At 41.7% G+C, this 15,305-nt stretch overlaps 1 protein-coding gene across 4 annotated transcripts in view; it reads left to right on the forward strand.

Annotated features, from left to right (window-relative positions):
* LOC127009736 (AP-1 complex subunit gamma-1-like) overlaps positions 1–15,305 on the forward strand; it is a 179,686-nt gene that overhangs the window by 31,901 nt on the left and 132,480 nt on the right. For all 4 annotated transcript variants that reach the window (XM_050883114.1, XM_050883117.1, XM_050883116.1 and 1 more), the window contains exons 4-5: positions 1,131–1,277; positions 14,829–15,067. In XM_050883114.1, coding sequence (XP_050739071.1) covers positions 1,131–1,277; positions 14,829–15,067 — 386 coding nt within the window. The remainder of the gene's footprint in view (positions 1–1,130; positions 1,278–14,828; positions 15,068–15,305) is intronic.

Genomic DNA, 15,305 nt, shown 5'->3' on the forward strand with positions numbered 1-15,305 from the left:
TGTAGTGTTTTTGTGGTGATGTGATGAGGTGCAGTAACTTTTATCTTGCTGCTGCTCTTTGTTCAGAGGAGTCCTTTGTTTTTGTGAAATGTGTAGTGTGTGCATGGTGCTGTGTGGCGAGCGGTCCTCTCCCTCGCTGAGCTCAACCCCGCTACAAAGCCCCTTCATTACCCTTATATTCTGAATTTGGTAACCCTGAAGAGTGGCGGGATGCATCCTCAGGTGTTTCAATATCACTTCCACCATCACCGTAATGAGATTGATTGACAGGATAGCCACCAAAGCGAAGTTGCACAATAATGGGGCTCAACCTTCCTGATAAGTCAAGAGGTTGGAGTTCAACGCTTCTGCCGTCATTCTGTTCACTCCTAGCACTACTTTTGAGGCTTGAAAAAGTCACTTTCAGCTCTCCCAATTGTGGTTATGCTCTTTTGGAATCGAGGTCACTTGCTGTGGATACTCAGGTGCAGAATCAAATGAGGAAGATCCAAAAAAACTCTCCTCCTGCCATTGTTATGGTCACGGAAACACTGAGAATGGCACGGAGGAACTGTGTGGACCTAATAAAACCCATGCAAACTTCAAAGTTATGTTGGAAAACCCATCACACACTCTATAGGGGTTAACCCAGCTTGTATTCAAAGACCGCCATATAGGGAAGGTAGCTGCAGGTGCTGTGTTACCAGTTTGAATACCATTAACTCAAAGATTATCATGTTAGAATTTAAGAAAATTATTTTGTAAGCAAGAAAGTGGAATAATTGCAGCAGATCTAAGTAGTGAGTATGGTTTGGGTAAATCCACAGTCTGTACAATTTTGATAATCAAAAGTAAAAGAGCAGAACTTATTTTGTGTTAGTTATATATTTCAAACATCTTGAAATACCACGGGAAACAGTACAAGGATTAAAACAAGTGTGAATATAGTGATGAAATATGAGTGCAAACCTACACAGCCAAGCAGTGGAGTATCCCCATGTATGTGGTCAAGAAGGGCTGACCCCTCCTGTAGTGGGTTAGATGTTATTTTCATAATTTGAGGACCTCTCTGTATATATGGAAGTATTTAATTTAATTTTGTTCTGTAATATGTCAAAATTATTTGATTAAACCACATTTACCCCATACAGGTACCCTGCTCACTTTGGCCAGATGGAGTGTCTCAAGTTGATAGCCTCACCACGCTTCACAGACAAGCGCATTGGATACCTTGGAGCCATGTTATTGCTAGATGAAAGACAGGATGTCCATCTCCTCATCACCAACTCTTTGAAGAAGTAAATGCATTATACTTTGTTTCAATAGGGACATAATTAGATGAAATTAACATTATTCAAAGTATGGGAAAAAATCCAATCTTGAAACTAGGAATCAAAAATATTTGTATTAGGTGATCCAAAAGTTTCTAATTTCTTACCTATCTTATCCATATATCTGTTTTTTTGTTCCTTTAGAGAATTCCCTCTTAGGAATAACTCATAGGGTAATATGTCTTTTCTTGTCCTTTTCTTCTTTCTTTTGTTAGTGTGGTGCTTAGTTTTGTGAGTTTCGTGATGTTTAAAATACTCAAATAGCTGCCCCATATGTATTTTGGCAACTGTTTTGTGAGCTTGATTGAAATTCAGTAATATTTCACAGCTGTTGTCTTAAGGTTTTTTGTTTCCTCATATTTAGGAGCACATTTCCTTGCTGGATGCTGACTTGCTATACTGCTTAAATCTCAGTAGAATAGTACAATAAATATTAACCCTCTTGCGCACGATGACGCGTTTAGTGTCATCAAAGGGTTAAAGGTCCTGGCGCACGATGATGCGAAATGTGTCATAAAAGTAAAAAAAATGATAAAAAATGTTTTCGGTGAAAGTGCGTCAAATTTGGGAGCGTCATTTGTTGGGATAAGTTTCTTAATGGTAACATATGGCAACCTTTCTTAGGAGCGTAGATGAAGAGCTTTGAGCGATTTTTAGTTGTTAACCTACTCTGACGGGAGGAAAAAAATACAGTTTTCTTGGTGTAACTCAGGAATTAATAAGCGTATGAGGATTTTGAGGATACCATAAGAATCCTCACTAAATTCTGCTTCGAAACATATATTCAGCTAAAAAAGTTGGCCCACAAAATTTCGAGCTAGCAAGTGGGGAAGAGTTGGTACTTAGGATTTATTGTTTACAATACTCTATACGGAGACTTGAAACAAATTTGTATTGTTTATATATATATTTTCCTCTATTTTCATTTGTGCATGTTCTAGTACAAGTCTTTATGAAGCCATTGATACCAAATTTATTGGGGTACAATATATCTGTGAGGGTAAAATACGTCCGGGAATGTTGAGTATCGCGGCGGCAAAAAAAGGCCGGTTGGGCCTGAGAAATGCATGATGAGTGGAACAGAAACTTATTGGAAACTTACGGTGTGTGAGAAGGTTAAACAAGATGTTTGAAAGAGGCAGTGTAATACAAGGTGTGATAAAGGTAGACTGCTACTATATCATCATTCTGTCTATTTCAAACATGTTGATTGTACTCATTCTACCATTCCTTGATGAATAGTGTGTGCACCAAGATCCAGGAAAAGACAATACTTCTAAATGTTGGGAAAAGTGGTTGAGCCTACTTACAATAACTTAGAAGTATTACCGCATTCTAATAGGTAAACTTGAACAGCCTTCCTTTGTCTGTATATCTTCCTGCCTGTGACAGCTTTTTTCAAGAGGGGAGTATCAAGATACTGCTGCAAATGACCCGGGTCTCTCTATTTCGGATCCTTCTGGATACTGTTTGCAGGAGCGGCACCGTTGTGAACTTTTTGTTTCCTCTTTTTTTGCATCCTTGAGCTGCCTCCTTTTTATATATATATATATATATATATATATATATATATATATATATATATATATATATATATATATATATATATATATATATATATATATATATATATATATATATATATATATATATATATATATATATACAGTTTCTCCACCTATCCACTCGGCAAGCTAATCTTCCAAACAACTATCCCTATTCTTTGACAACACCCAGCTATCACCTTCCTCAACACTAAACATCCTCGGTCTATCCTTAACTCAAAATCTCAACTGGAAACTTCATATCTCATCTCTTACTAAATCAGCTTCCTCGAGGCTGGGCGTTCTGTACCGTCTCCGCCAGTTCTTCTCCCCTGCACAGTTGCTGTCCATATACAGGGGCCTTGTCCGCCTCGTATGGAGTATGCATCTCATGTGTGGGGGCTCCCTCACACAGCTCTTCTGGACAGAGTGAGGCAAAGGCTCTTCGTCTCATCAGCTCTCCTCCTCATACTGATAGTCTTCTACCTCTTAAATTCCGCCAAATGTTGCCTCTCTATCTTCTATCGATATTTCCACGACTGCTCTTCTGAACTTGCTAACTGCATGCCTCCCCCTCCCGCCGGCCCGCTGCACTCGACTTTACTCATGCTCATCCCTATACTGTCCAAACCCCTTATGCAAGAGTTTACCAGCATCTTCACTCTTTCATCCCTCACGCTGGTAAACTCTGGAACAATCTTCCTTCATCTGTATTTCCTCCTGCCTACGACTTAAACTCTTTCAAGAGGAGGTATCAGGACACCTCTCCTCCCGAAACTGACCAACCATTCGGCCACCACTTTGGATTCTTTTTAGGAGCAGTGAGTAGCGGGCTTTTTTTTTTATTACTAATGTTTGCTTTTTGTGTGCCCTTAAACTGTCTCCTTTGCTGTAAAAAAAAAAAAAAAAATAAAATAAATATATATTATATATTATATATTATATATATATATATATATATATATATATATATATATATATATATATATATATATATATATATATATATATCTATATATATAGATCTATATATATTTAAAATCTTTTGCAAAAAACTGGCACAAAATGTTTGCTGTAGCTGAATGGGAGCATGATGCTGATGTGCACGACAATCAGTCAATCAATTAATGGGGGCATATGTTATGAGACACTTCACCTACCATGTTGTACTGAAGAACAAAATAAAAAAGTATGGAAGAAGCTGTAATTGGAAGTGAAGGAGGAGGAAAGTGTAGAGAAGCAGCGGAAGAAACAGACTGAGTAGAATTAATAGATGGGATACTACCAAGGAGGGAACTTTTTTATTTTATTTTTTTATTTTTTTACAAGTGAGGCAGCTCAAGGACAATAAACAAATACAATGACAAAAAGAGCCTGCTAGATGATGCTCCAACAACAACAAAAAACAACAACAACAACAGGATGAGAGGCCTGAAGAGAAGCCAATTTTGGGTGGAGAGGAGTCTTGATACTCTCCTCGTCAAAGAATTGAAGTCAAAGACAGGAGGAAATACAAACAAAGGAAGGCTATTCCAGAGTTTACCAGCAGAAGGGATAAAAGAATGATATTGGTTAACTCTTGCCTAAGGGATTTGGATGGTATATTTATGAGCAAGAGTAGAAAGTCTTGTCCATTGGAGCCATTGGAAAAGGGGAGGCATGCAGTTAGCAAGTTCAGAAGAGCAGTCAGCATGAAAATATAGACTGAAGATAGAAAGAGAAGCACCACTGTGGCAGAATTGAAGAGGTAGAAGACTTCTAGTAATTCCTGTAGGGAAGGTCTTCTGCTAAATGATGTTGAGAAATGCAGAGTGTAGTTGTCAGCATACAAATGGATTGGAGAGTTTGTTATTGAAAGATTGTTAACCCCTTGATTGCGGATTTCCTACAAGAAAACATCACCAACTTACAGGAATGGAACAAAAAGTGGCTGCTACAATTCTATGAAGGAAAATGTAGTCATGAACCTTGGGAGGGGAAATCCAGCATACCAATACCACATGGGAAACACTCCACTATCGACCACAGAGGCAGAGAAAGACCTGGGAGTATATGTTACTAGGCTACCAGTGAAGGCCAAATCTAAGCCAATTGCAGTGGACGGGTTAATGAACAACAGAGTGAGATATAGAACAGAGCCCGGTGTGACATTACTGTTAATAGGTTTAGGGGAAGAACAGTGACCATCTACCACAGCAGAGATAGGTTGGTTGGAAAGGAAACTGGAGATAAAAGCAGAGAGAGAGGGATACAAACCAGATGAGGATAGTTTAGAAAGGAAAGACTTGTGCCAGACTCTGTCAAAAGCTTTCAAGATGTCTAAGGCAACAGCAAAAGTTCACTGAAATGGCTAAGAGAGGATGACCAGGAGTCAGTTAGGCAGGCAAAAAAGTCACCAGCAGAATGCCCCTTGTGGAATCTGGCAATCAGAGAGAAGGTTAGAAGCTGATAGATGCCTTGTTGACAAAAAAACATCATATGTAAAATCGAAGCAAAATACTGGAAGTTCTCAAGTTACGACATTTGCACCTTACGACTTTTGGTACTTACGACTAGGTCAATAACATTAGTAATACAGTTGAACCTCGGTTCACAAACTCCTCTCATCATGAACGAATCGTTTCATGAACAAATTTTCTGAAAAAAAAACATCTCGGGTGATGAACAGTGTCTCGAGCTACAAACTCATAAGTCGGCAACATCATGGGGCGACAAGTCGGGAGTTTTGGCTGGAGACCGTCAGTTGCTGTGTAGGTTTTGCTAAATTTCATATGGAAGGAGACTACCCTTCCAAACAATAACATCTCTTCCCTTTCCCTTCCTCATCACCTTCCGCTTATTAAAGCTGGTGTCATACAGGGCCTTTTTCCTCCAACCGCTTAGGTGGAAGGGGCAACCAGCAATTCCAACTTTTTTGGGTGTGCATCATGCACGCGACCATGGTTGGTTGCCCCTATCCACAGTGTAATCAAATCAGTCACATCAACATGGTGCCGTCTGCTAATAAAGTAAGGGCTATTGTGGATTTTGCTGCTGTTACTCAAGTTATGGACTTGTTGCTGCAGTTAAATGGAAGGAAGAAGCAGTTGTGTGCACGATCATGGCTTCAAGGACAAGAGGACAGGAGTGTTTACCCAAACCTCATCAGAGAACTGTGCAGTAAAGATCGGGCGTCCTATAATTTTCATAGAATTGAGAATTTTTTTTTAAACTTGTCCCACAGCAATTAAATTAATTGGTAAACAAAGCTGCTCTGCCAGTCCACTTTACAAGTCTCTTGGTATGCCATCATCCATTGCTCCTCACTCCTCAACCACTGCTGTTGTCTGTTTGTTGACATACAGCCGCACAGTTGATTGTACCCACACCAATAGTTGGGCTTAAAGGTAACCACAGTTGCCCGTAGCCCCAACGGTTGAAGGAAAATGGCCAGTGTGACACTGCCTATTGAACTGTCAACTCTCCTCTTTACAGGTATGGTAAAATTAAATTAAGTTTTCGTCTAGCTATATTATATCTGTTTAGTATTGTATTTATCTTTTTTTGTTAGATTTATTGATTTCCATTGGTTTTATGTTATGACTTTGTGCACAAAAAACTATTGTTAAAGTTTAAATAAGTAACCATCTGGGGTCCAGAAACAGATTAATTCATTTTACAGTACCCTCCTGAGTTTCGCGGTATCCGAGTTTCGTGATCCTCGAGTTTTGCACTTATTCCTAAATTCTTACCATCCTGACTTTCGCGCATTGTTGTCCCAAGTTTCACGCTGCTTTGATACGTACGTGTCATGTCTTCCTACCATCAACGTCATGCGCGCTGCCCTAAAAGGCGGTGTCACACTGACCGTTTCCCTCCAACCATTCGGGGTACAGGCAACCGCGGTTACCTGTATGCCCACCCGGGTGAGGGTTGTCGTTTGTCCATACGGATGGAAAACGGTTGTGGGTACGAGCAACCACATGGATGGATATTAACAAACCAATGACAGTAGTGGTTGAGGAGTGGAAGATGGAAGATGGTCCACCAAGAGACACGTAAAGTGGACTGGCAGACACCTTTCTTTACTATTTAATTGATAAGATAAGAGAACACCCCGTGCTGTGGAACCACAGGTCTCAGGTCTAAAAACTTTTTTTCCAGTCTATGAAAATTGTAGAACTCCTGGTGTTGTGTTCCTGGCTGTCCTCCCGTGAACTATACGCATGCTCAGAAGCAAATGTAAACAAACAAAGACTTGTTGAAAAACAGAGCTGTTCTCACGCATTCTCCGACAGCATGGCTATTCTCACTTCACTTGCCAGCTCCCGCCACCTCATGAACCTATGATGATGCCCCCCCAAAAAATCTGTCAAAATTATGGGCTTGCATATGCATATCAAAACAGTTTTTTTTTTTAAATTTCAAGATGCTATTTCCCATGAATTTACCCTTGAACCATGGCCTAAAGGCTATTTATTGACTCAGGAACACAACACCGGTCTTCACAGCACAGTTCTCTATAAGGTTTGGGTAAACACTCCTGTCTTCCCATCTTTGAAGCCATAATCGTGCCCACAATCACTTCCTCCTTCCATTTAACTGCAGCAACAAGTTCATAACTTCGGTAATGGCAGCACAAGCCGCGACAGCCCTTACATAAGCAGACGACGCCATGTCGATACAGGGCGACTGCTTTGTTCATGTTGTGGATATGGGCAACTGACCTTGGCTGTGTGTGACGCTCACCCGGAAAAGTTGGAGTTGCCGTTTGCCCCAACCGCCAATGCAGTTGGAGGAAAAAGGCCCAATGTGACAGCAGCAGCTTCAGACTCCCTCAGTTGGGTGACCGTGTTGACAGTGTTCACACATGTTGGGGCGGGATTCACAGAGATGCGTGATAATGGCCCTTGGTAAAAAAAACAACAACTTGATTTAACTATAAACGTTAACCTCAGATTCACAAAGATTTCATATCGTCATTACTTTAGCAGATGGCGCCATGTCGATACAGGGTGACTGCTTCGTTTACGTTGTGGATGTGGATACGGTCAACCGAAATTGGCTGTGCATGACAGACACCCAGAAAAGTTGGAGTTGCCAGTTGCCCCTACCGCCAACACGGTTGGAGGAAAAAGTTCCAATGCGACACCAGCTTACGGACAACGTACAACTCGCTCCTGGTTGGGCGTAAGGGGAACTGTGGTAGCCTGTAGCCCCAGCAGTTAGAGGAAAACGTCAAATGTGACACCACCTCAAGGCAGCGAGGTCGCGATTGAGTGAGCGCCGTCGGTGACATCATCAGACTCACAGCAAATCACAAGCGTCTTTTTAGAACTGTCAGCCAATCATAAGGCAGTTGCCTTCAGCTGCGGCTTCAAAACAACCTGATCTTTCTACCCATTTTCTTCCTCTTTTCAAGATATGTATTTTGAAATAATAAGGGAGTAAAGTGGAAAAAAAAGTCAGCTTCTCCATGGGTTGGAACAAATCAGCGCTTATTCAGTGTTTTCAATACCCCGAGTTTTGCGATCCTCGAGTTTAGCGCTATATCTTTGGAACGAAGCAAGGGTGAAACTCGGGAGGGTACTGTACATTGATTCCTAGGGAGAAAGTAGCTTCAGTTTATGAACGGTTAAGTAATGAGTTAACATTTCAAATACCCCAGCGTGGGTTGCCGCTGTCCTCACACCTTAGCCGGACATTTCAAATATCCCGCTGTGGGTAGAGGAACAGTTTGTTTACACAGCTCTCCCACTCCTCCTACACCCCTCCGCTACCCTGCCTCTGTCTCCCCACGCTGTCCAGTCCAGTCCAGTAGTGGGCTTGAAATTGCCTTTACAACAACAATGACCCAGTCAGGTTTAAGTAAGGCAATAGGGGGTAGGCTTTGGTGGGCTGGGCCAGCCCGCCCAAGCTTCCCTTTCAGTTTCCAAATTTGGAACTCAAGCCGCAAGTACAGTAAACCCTCAATATAACAGACTAATTAGAGGGGAACTTAGTCCATTAACGCCGAAAGTTTGTTGCAAGCGGCTGAAATGTAAAATACATATAATATTACTGATGAACCTAGTAAATGTAGGTATATAGTTTTTTTTTATTGTGTATGTTGTCTTCACATTGTCTGTATAGTTGCACAGAACACTTGGCGATGAATTTCGAGGCAGTGAGGCTGCCAGGTTGGCAGTGGGGCCCTACGTTACGGGTATGGTAAAATTTTACGAGTGCGCCTATCTAGCACTGGCTGACAGAACTTCTTTTTTTCCGGTGTGTTATGAAATAGTCTGCAAACTGTTTTTGTCACAAATCATTAAATGATTGACTTTTCAGTGCCTGTTGTACACCCGCCACTGCCCACCGCCACAGCTGCAAAATAGCTCGCAGAGAGATTCAACTTGCTTATTGTTTCTTTATTTCACTCACCGCTCACAAAGATCACAAGTGAACAAACTAGAACAAAACCAGGCAAATTAATGTTTTTCCTGCTGTGTATTCCTCTAGTGCGCATGAGTGGCGGACAGCAGAACGACTTATTTCTGCGATGACGCGGTCCCAATAAATGATTCTATAATTCTTGTTTTGATTTTTGCTTCGTAAATACGAACTTCGCGCAGGAATTAGTTTGTTGAGCGGGACGGAAGAATACTTAGAGAAAGGACAATATGAGCGTAGGTCACTTCCTTTATATCACAATTAGGAAAATACGGAAGGGGAAAGGGAGGAGAGGGACAGAGTGAGTGATAAAAAAAGTACAGATAGAGGATGTCAGAAGGGAGAACAAGGAAAAGAAGTGGAGGAAACAGGGAGAGATAGAGAGGATGAAAACAAGAAGGGTGTGGGGAGGGAGGGACAGTGGGAGAGTCCGGTCAGGTCCTAAGGGAGAGTCAGGTGAGGTCCTGAGGGAGGGTCGGGTGAGGTCCTGAGGGAGAGTCAGGTCAGGGCTTCAGTCAGGACATGACCTGACTCTCACTTCTGCCCCTCCCTCCCCACACCCTTCCCATTTCCCCTTCTGTATTTACCTAGTTGTAGTTTTACAGGGCCTGGGCTTTACGCTCATGTGGTCCCGTCTCCGTATCTACATTTATCCAACTTTTCCTTAAAACTTTGCACACTTCTAGCCGATTACTACATCCTCACTTAGTCTGTTCCAAACCTCTATATTTCTTTGCAGGAAGCTATATTTCTGTATGTCTCTCAAGCATCTTCCCTTCCTCAATTATTTACTATGTCCTCTTGTGTTCCTGGTGGTAATTTCTTCTTTTAGTAGTAACTCCTCATTGTCTACTTCTTCCATTTTGCTCAATAATTTGTAGATTTGTATTAGGTCTCCCCTTTCTCTTCCTTGTTCTAGTGTTGGTAAGTCCATTTCCTTTAGTCTTTCCTCGTATGTCAATCCCTCCAGCTCTGGAACCATTTTTGTTGCCATCCTCTGTATTCTTTCTGGTGCCCAGTGAGGAGTGGGGTCCCACAAGGTTCAGTGTTGGCGCCAATAATGTTTGCTGTTTATATAAATGATATGGTGGACGGAGTGACCAGCTATGTGAGTTTGTTTGCAGGTGATGCAAAGCTATTGAGACAAGTCAATGATGTGAAAGACTGTGAGGCATTGCAGAGGGACGTGGATAAAATATGGGAGTGGAGTGGTACATGTCAAATGGAGTTCAACCTTGGGAAATGTAAAAAAATAGAGTTTGGTAGGAGTGGTAGAAGATGTGAATATGATTATGAGATGGGAAGTGAAATAATATGCAGAGGAGTGGAAGAAAAAAATTTGGGAGTGACTATCTCAGAGAACATGTCACCGGAGAAATACATCAATAGGATGACGGGACAAACTATGAATTTGCTGAGGAACATAAGGATGGCATTTGTGTAATTGGACGAAGAGATGATGAAGAAAATAATAGTTACAATGATAAGGCCAAGGTTGGAGTATGCAGCGGTGGTCTGGTCTCCTCATGAAAAGAAGAGCATAAGGAAGCTGGAAAGAGTGCAGAGAGTGGCAACTAAGATGGTACCGGAACTTAGAGATCGGACTTATGAGGAGAGACTCAATAGCATGGGGCTCACAACCTTGGAGAGAAGAAGAGAAAGAGGAGACCTGATAGCGGTGTACAGGGTGGCAAACGGATTGGAGCATTTGGATAGAGAGGATCTGTGTGTGTGGAACGAGAGAGAAACGAGAGGACATGGAAAGAAGTTGAGGGTGACCACGTGTAGGCGAGATGTGAAAAAGTTTAGCTTCCCAAACAGAAGCATTGAGCTATGGAATAGACTGGAGGAGGAGGTGGTTTGTGCAAGAAACATTCATGATTTTAAGGAAAAGTTGGACAAGAGCGGATATGGAGACGGGACAGCGCGAGCGTAGCTCTTTTCCCATATGTCACAACTAGGTAAATACAACTAGGTAAATACACACACACACACACACACACACACACACACACACACACACACACTTCTCCAAGGGATGGAGGAGATGAGGAAGAATCAACGCATGGAACAATTTAAGACACGCAAGGAATGAATATACAAAGATTAGAAGAGAAGAAAAACGGAAATATGAAAAAGATATAATCGACAAATGCAAAGACCAACCTAAATTATTTTATAGACATGTGAACGACAAATTAAAGAATAGAGAAACAATCGATAAACTGAAAATGGATGGAACTACATATGAAGACCCAGCAGAGATGGCAGAAGTGATGAACAACAGCTTTCAAAAAGTTTTCACAAAGGAAGACGAATTCGTACAACCACCGGGCCAGGAAAGAGGAAGGGTTATGCAGGAGATACAGTTAACGGTGCAGGAGGTCAAGGAAAGCTTGAATAAGCTGGATGTAAGAAAGGCGACAGGGCCGGATGAAGTATCAGGGTGGATCCTGAAAGAATATAGTGAGCAACTTGCAGAGTAACTGCACTCCGTAATGAGTGCCTCCCTGAGTGAAGGAAGGGTACCACAAGATTGGAAGAGAGCAAACATAGTACCAATATATAAAGGAGGAAAGAGAGAGGACCCATTAAATTACAGACCGGTATCACTCACTGGTGTGGTTGCGAAGATATGTGAGAGGCTAGTCAAAAACAGGTGGTCGGATTTTTTAGAAAGGGAAAGAATTATCTCGGATTGCCAGTTTGGATTCAGGAGAGGGAGATCTTGTGTCACCAACTTGTTATGTTATTACTCAAGGGTGACAAATTTAATACAAGAGAGAGAAGGCTGGGGGGGGATGGAGTGTACCTGGATTTGAAAAAGGCATTCGACTAAGTACCGCACAGAAGACTAATTTGGAAAATAAAAAATAGGGGTGGAGTGGGTGATGGACTGATTAAGTGGCTGGAGGACTTCCTAAATAACAGGGAAATGAGGACAATAATCAGGGACAGGGTTTCCAACTGGTGCCCAGTGATGAGTGGGGTCCCACAAGGTTCAGTGTTGGCGCCAATAATGTTTGCTGTTTATATAAATGATATGGTGGACGGAGTGACCAGCTATGTGAGTTTGTTTGCAGGTGATGCAAAGCTATTGAGACGAGTCAATGATGTGAAGGACTGTGAGGCATTGCAGAGGGACCTGGACAAAATCTGGGAGTGGAGTGGTACATGGCAGATGGAGTTCAACCTTGGGAAATGTAAAAAAATAGAGTTTGGTTGGAGTGGTAGAAGATGTGAATATGATTATAAGATGGGAAGTGAGATAATATGCAGAGGAGTGGAAGAAAAAGATTTGGGAGTGACTATCTCAGAGAACATGTCACCGGACAAACACATCAACAGGATAACGGGACAAACTATGAATTTGCTGAGGAACATAAGGACGGCATTTGTGTATTTGGATGAAGAGATGATGAAGAAAATAATAGTCACAATGATAAGGCCAAGGTTGGAGTATGCAGCAGTGGTCTGGTCTCCCCACGAAAAGAAGAGCATAAGAAAGCTGGAAAGAGTACAGAGAGCGGCAACTAAGATGGTACCGGAACTTAGGGATCGAACTTATGAGGGGAGACTCGATAGCATGGGGCTCACAACCCTGAAGAGAAAGAAAAGACCTGATAATGGTGTACAGGGTGGCGAGCGGGGTAGAGAATCTGGACAGAGAGGACCTGTGTGTGTGGAGCGAGAGAGAAACGAGTGGACATGGAAAGAAGTTGAGGGCGACCACGTGTAGGCGAGATGTGAAAAAGTGTAGCTTCCCAAACAGAAGCACTGAGCTATGGAATGGACTGGAGGAGGAGGTGGTTTGTGCAAGAAACATTCATGATTTTAAGGAAAAGTTGGATAAGAGAGGATATGGAGACGGGACAGCGCGAGCCTAGCTCTTTTCCTGTATGTCACAACTAGGTAAATACAACTAGGTAAACACACACACACACACACACCGTCTTAGATGTAATGCCTTTTGCTACACAGTGTGTATTTACCTATTTGTATTTGCCCATTTGTAATATACAGGGCCTGAGCTCAGGCTCGGTCAGTCCTGTCTCCCAATCTATATTTGTCCAACTCTTCCTTCATTTTATGGACACTGCCCGCTTTAACAATGTCTATGCTAAGTCCATTCCTTGTATCCACATTCCTGTATGGAACTTCTTTTAAGTCTTTCAGATAAGTCCCTTTTCTCAATTTCTTACCCTGTACCCTTAGTTGCCTCCTCCCTTCCATCTTGATTAAATCGTTTCTTACGCTTCCTTTCCAGTCGTATTCCTGTACAACACTAGCAGGTCTCCTCTTTCTCTTCTTTCTTCCAGTGTTGGGAAGCCCAGTTCTTCTAATCTATTCTTGTATGGCAGGCTTGATAGTTCTGGTACAGGTAACTCGATTTACGCGAGTTTGGTTTACGCAATTTTGAAATAACGCTGGGTCCAAAATCCAAAGAAATGTTTAATTTACACGTTTTTTCACTACGCGATATTTTATGGATTGACCACCAGATGTCTCACGCAACTGGACTCACACGGCTCCGCTGCCACACAGCTGAGCTCAGTTCTTCCCGCGCGCCACTTGAACAACAATACGGTACCCACGCTGCCACGCTACTCAACAATAGGGGTGGGCTGGTACTGGTACCAGTACCGGTACTAATGGTACCAGCTATACGGTACGGTAACGGTAACAGACTGCTCGGTACCGGTACCAATACTAGCCAGTTGCTCATGGTGTCCCTCATTTCTTCCTCACACGAGTGAGGCTGAAATTGAGTGCCTGAGTAGATATCTCGGCGATATGGATAATCTCTCTCTCTCTTGCTGCCACATGAACAACATTACAGTACGTTACTCAACATTTATAGGGGTGGGCAGGTACCGGTACCAGTACCAGTACCAGTACTAACGGTACCAGCTGTATGGTATGGTACCGGTACCAGACTGCTCGGTACCGGTACCAATACTAGCCAGTCGCTCATCCCTCATTTCTTCCTCACACGAGTGAGGCTGAGACTGAGTGCCTGAGTGGATATCTCGGCGATATGGATATTCTCTCTCTCTCTCTCTCTCTCCACCAAATGAAGTGAATATTTATTTTTTGATAGAAACCTACCTCTTGTTTGATTTACATTGTTTTTTGATTTACGCGACCTCTTCAAGGACACAATACTTGTGTAAATCGAGAGTTACCTGCACCATCTTGGTCGCAATCCTTTGAATCCTTTCAAGTTTCCTTTCTAACATAACACGTGGTATGCTTACATAATGCCTCGTAGTCTAATTAATTAATGATGTTATGTACTTTTTACAGTACTTGTTGAACATAAATGTTATGTCTTATTAGTTTTAATATATATTTGTATGATAGATTTTACATTATAGGTATAGAGATTTGTACATTATTTTAGGAACTTTAGGAGTATTAGAGATTTGATAAAGTTTCAATTCATCAGTTCTTATTCTTCAGACTTATCAGAAAACTGGTCATAAATTGTTTCACAGAATTATAAGCAATAAGTGATACTGCTCCATGCTGATATGCTAACTCCTACATATTTACTTTCCAGTGACTTAAATTCTTCAACGCAATTTGTACAAGGATTGGCACTTTGCACACTCGGCGCAATTGCTTCCCCAGAAATGTCGCGAGATTTGGCAGGGGAAGTAGAAAGGCTCCTCAAGTCCTCCAATGCATACATTAGGAAAAAGGCTGCTGTATGTGCCTTGAGAATAATTCTGAGAGTTCCAGAGCTGATGGAAATGTTTCTCCCTGCCACTCGCTCCCTCCTGTCTGAGAAGAATCATGGTAAGTTCTTCTTTAAAGATTTTAAAATTGCCCTATTATCTGGTAAGGTATAAAACATATAAAGAACACATTGTCATCTATAACTTCGGTTTATCTTGCAACCCTGAAAATCAGCGTTGCAATGGACCAGCCACTCACAAGTACATTTAAAATTTACCAGCCATTAATTATTATTATTATTATTATTATTATTATTATTATTATTATTATTATGATAAGCTACCAAATCCTCCCTCCA

The sequence above is a fragment of the Eriocheir sinensis genome, chromosome 41 (genome assembly GCF_024679095.1).
Source record: "Eriocheir sinensis breed Jianghai 21 chromosome 41, ASM2467909v1, whole genome shotgun sequence".
In the NCBI taxonomy this organism is placed as follows: Eukaryota; Metazoa; Arthropoda; class Malacostraca; order Decapoda; family Varunidae; genus Eriocheir; species Eriocheir sinensis.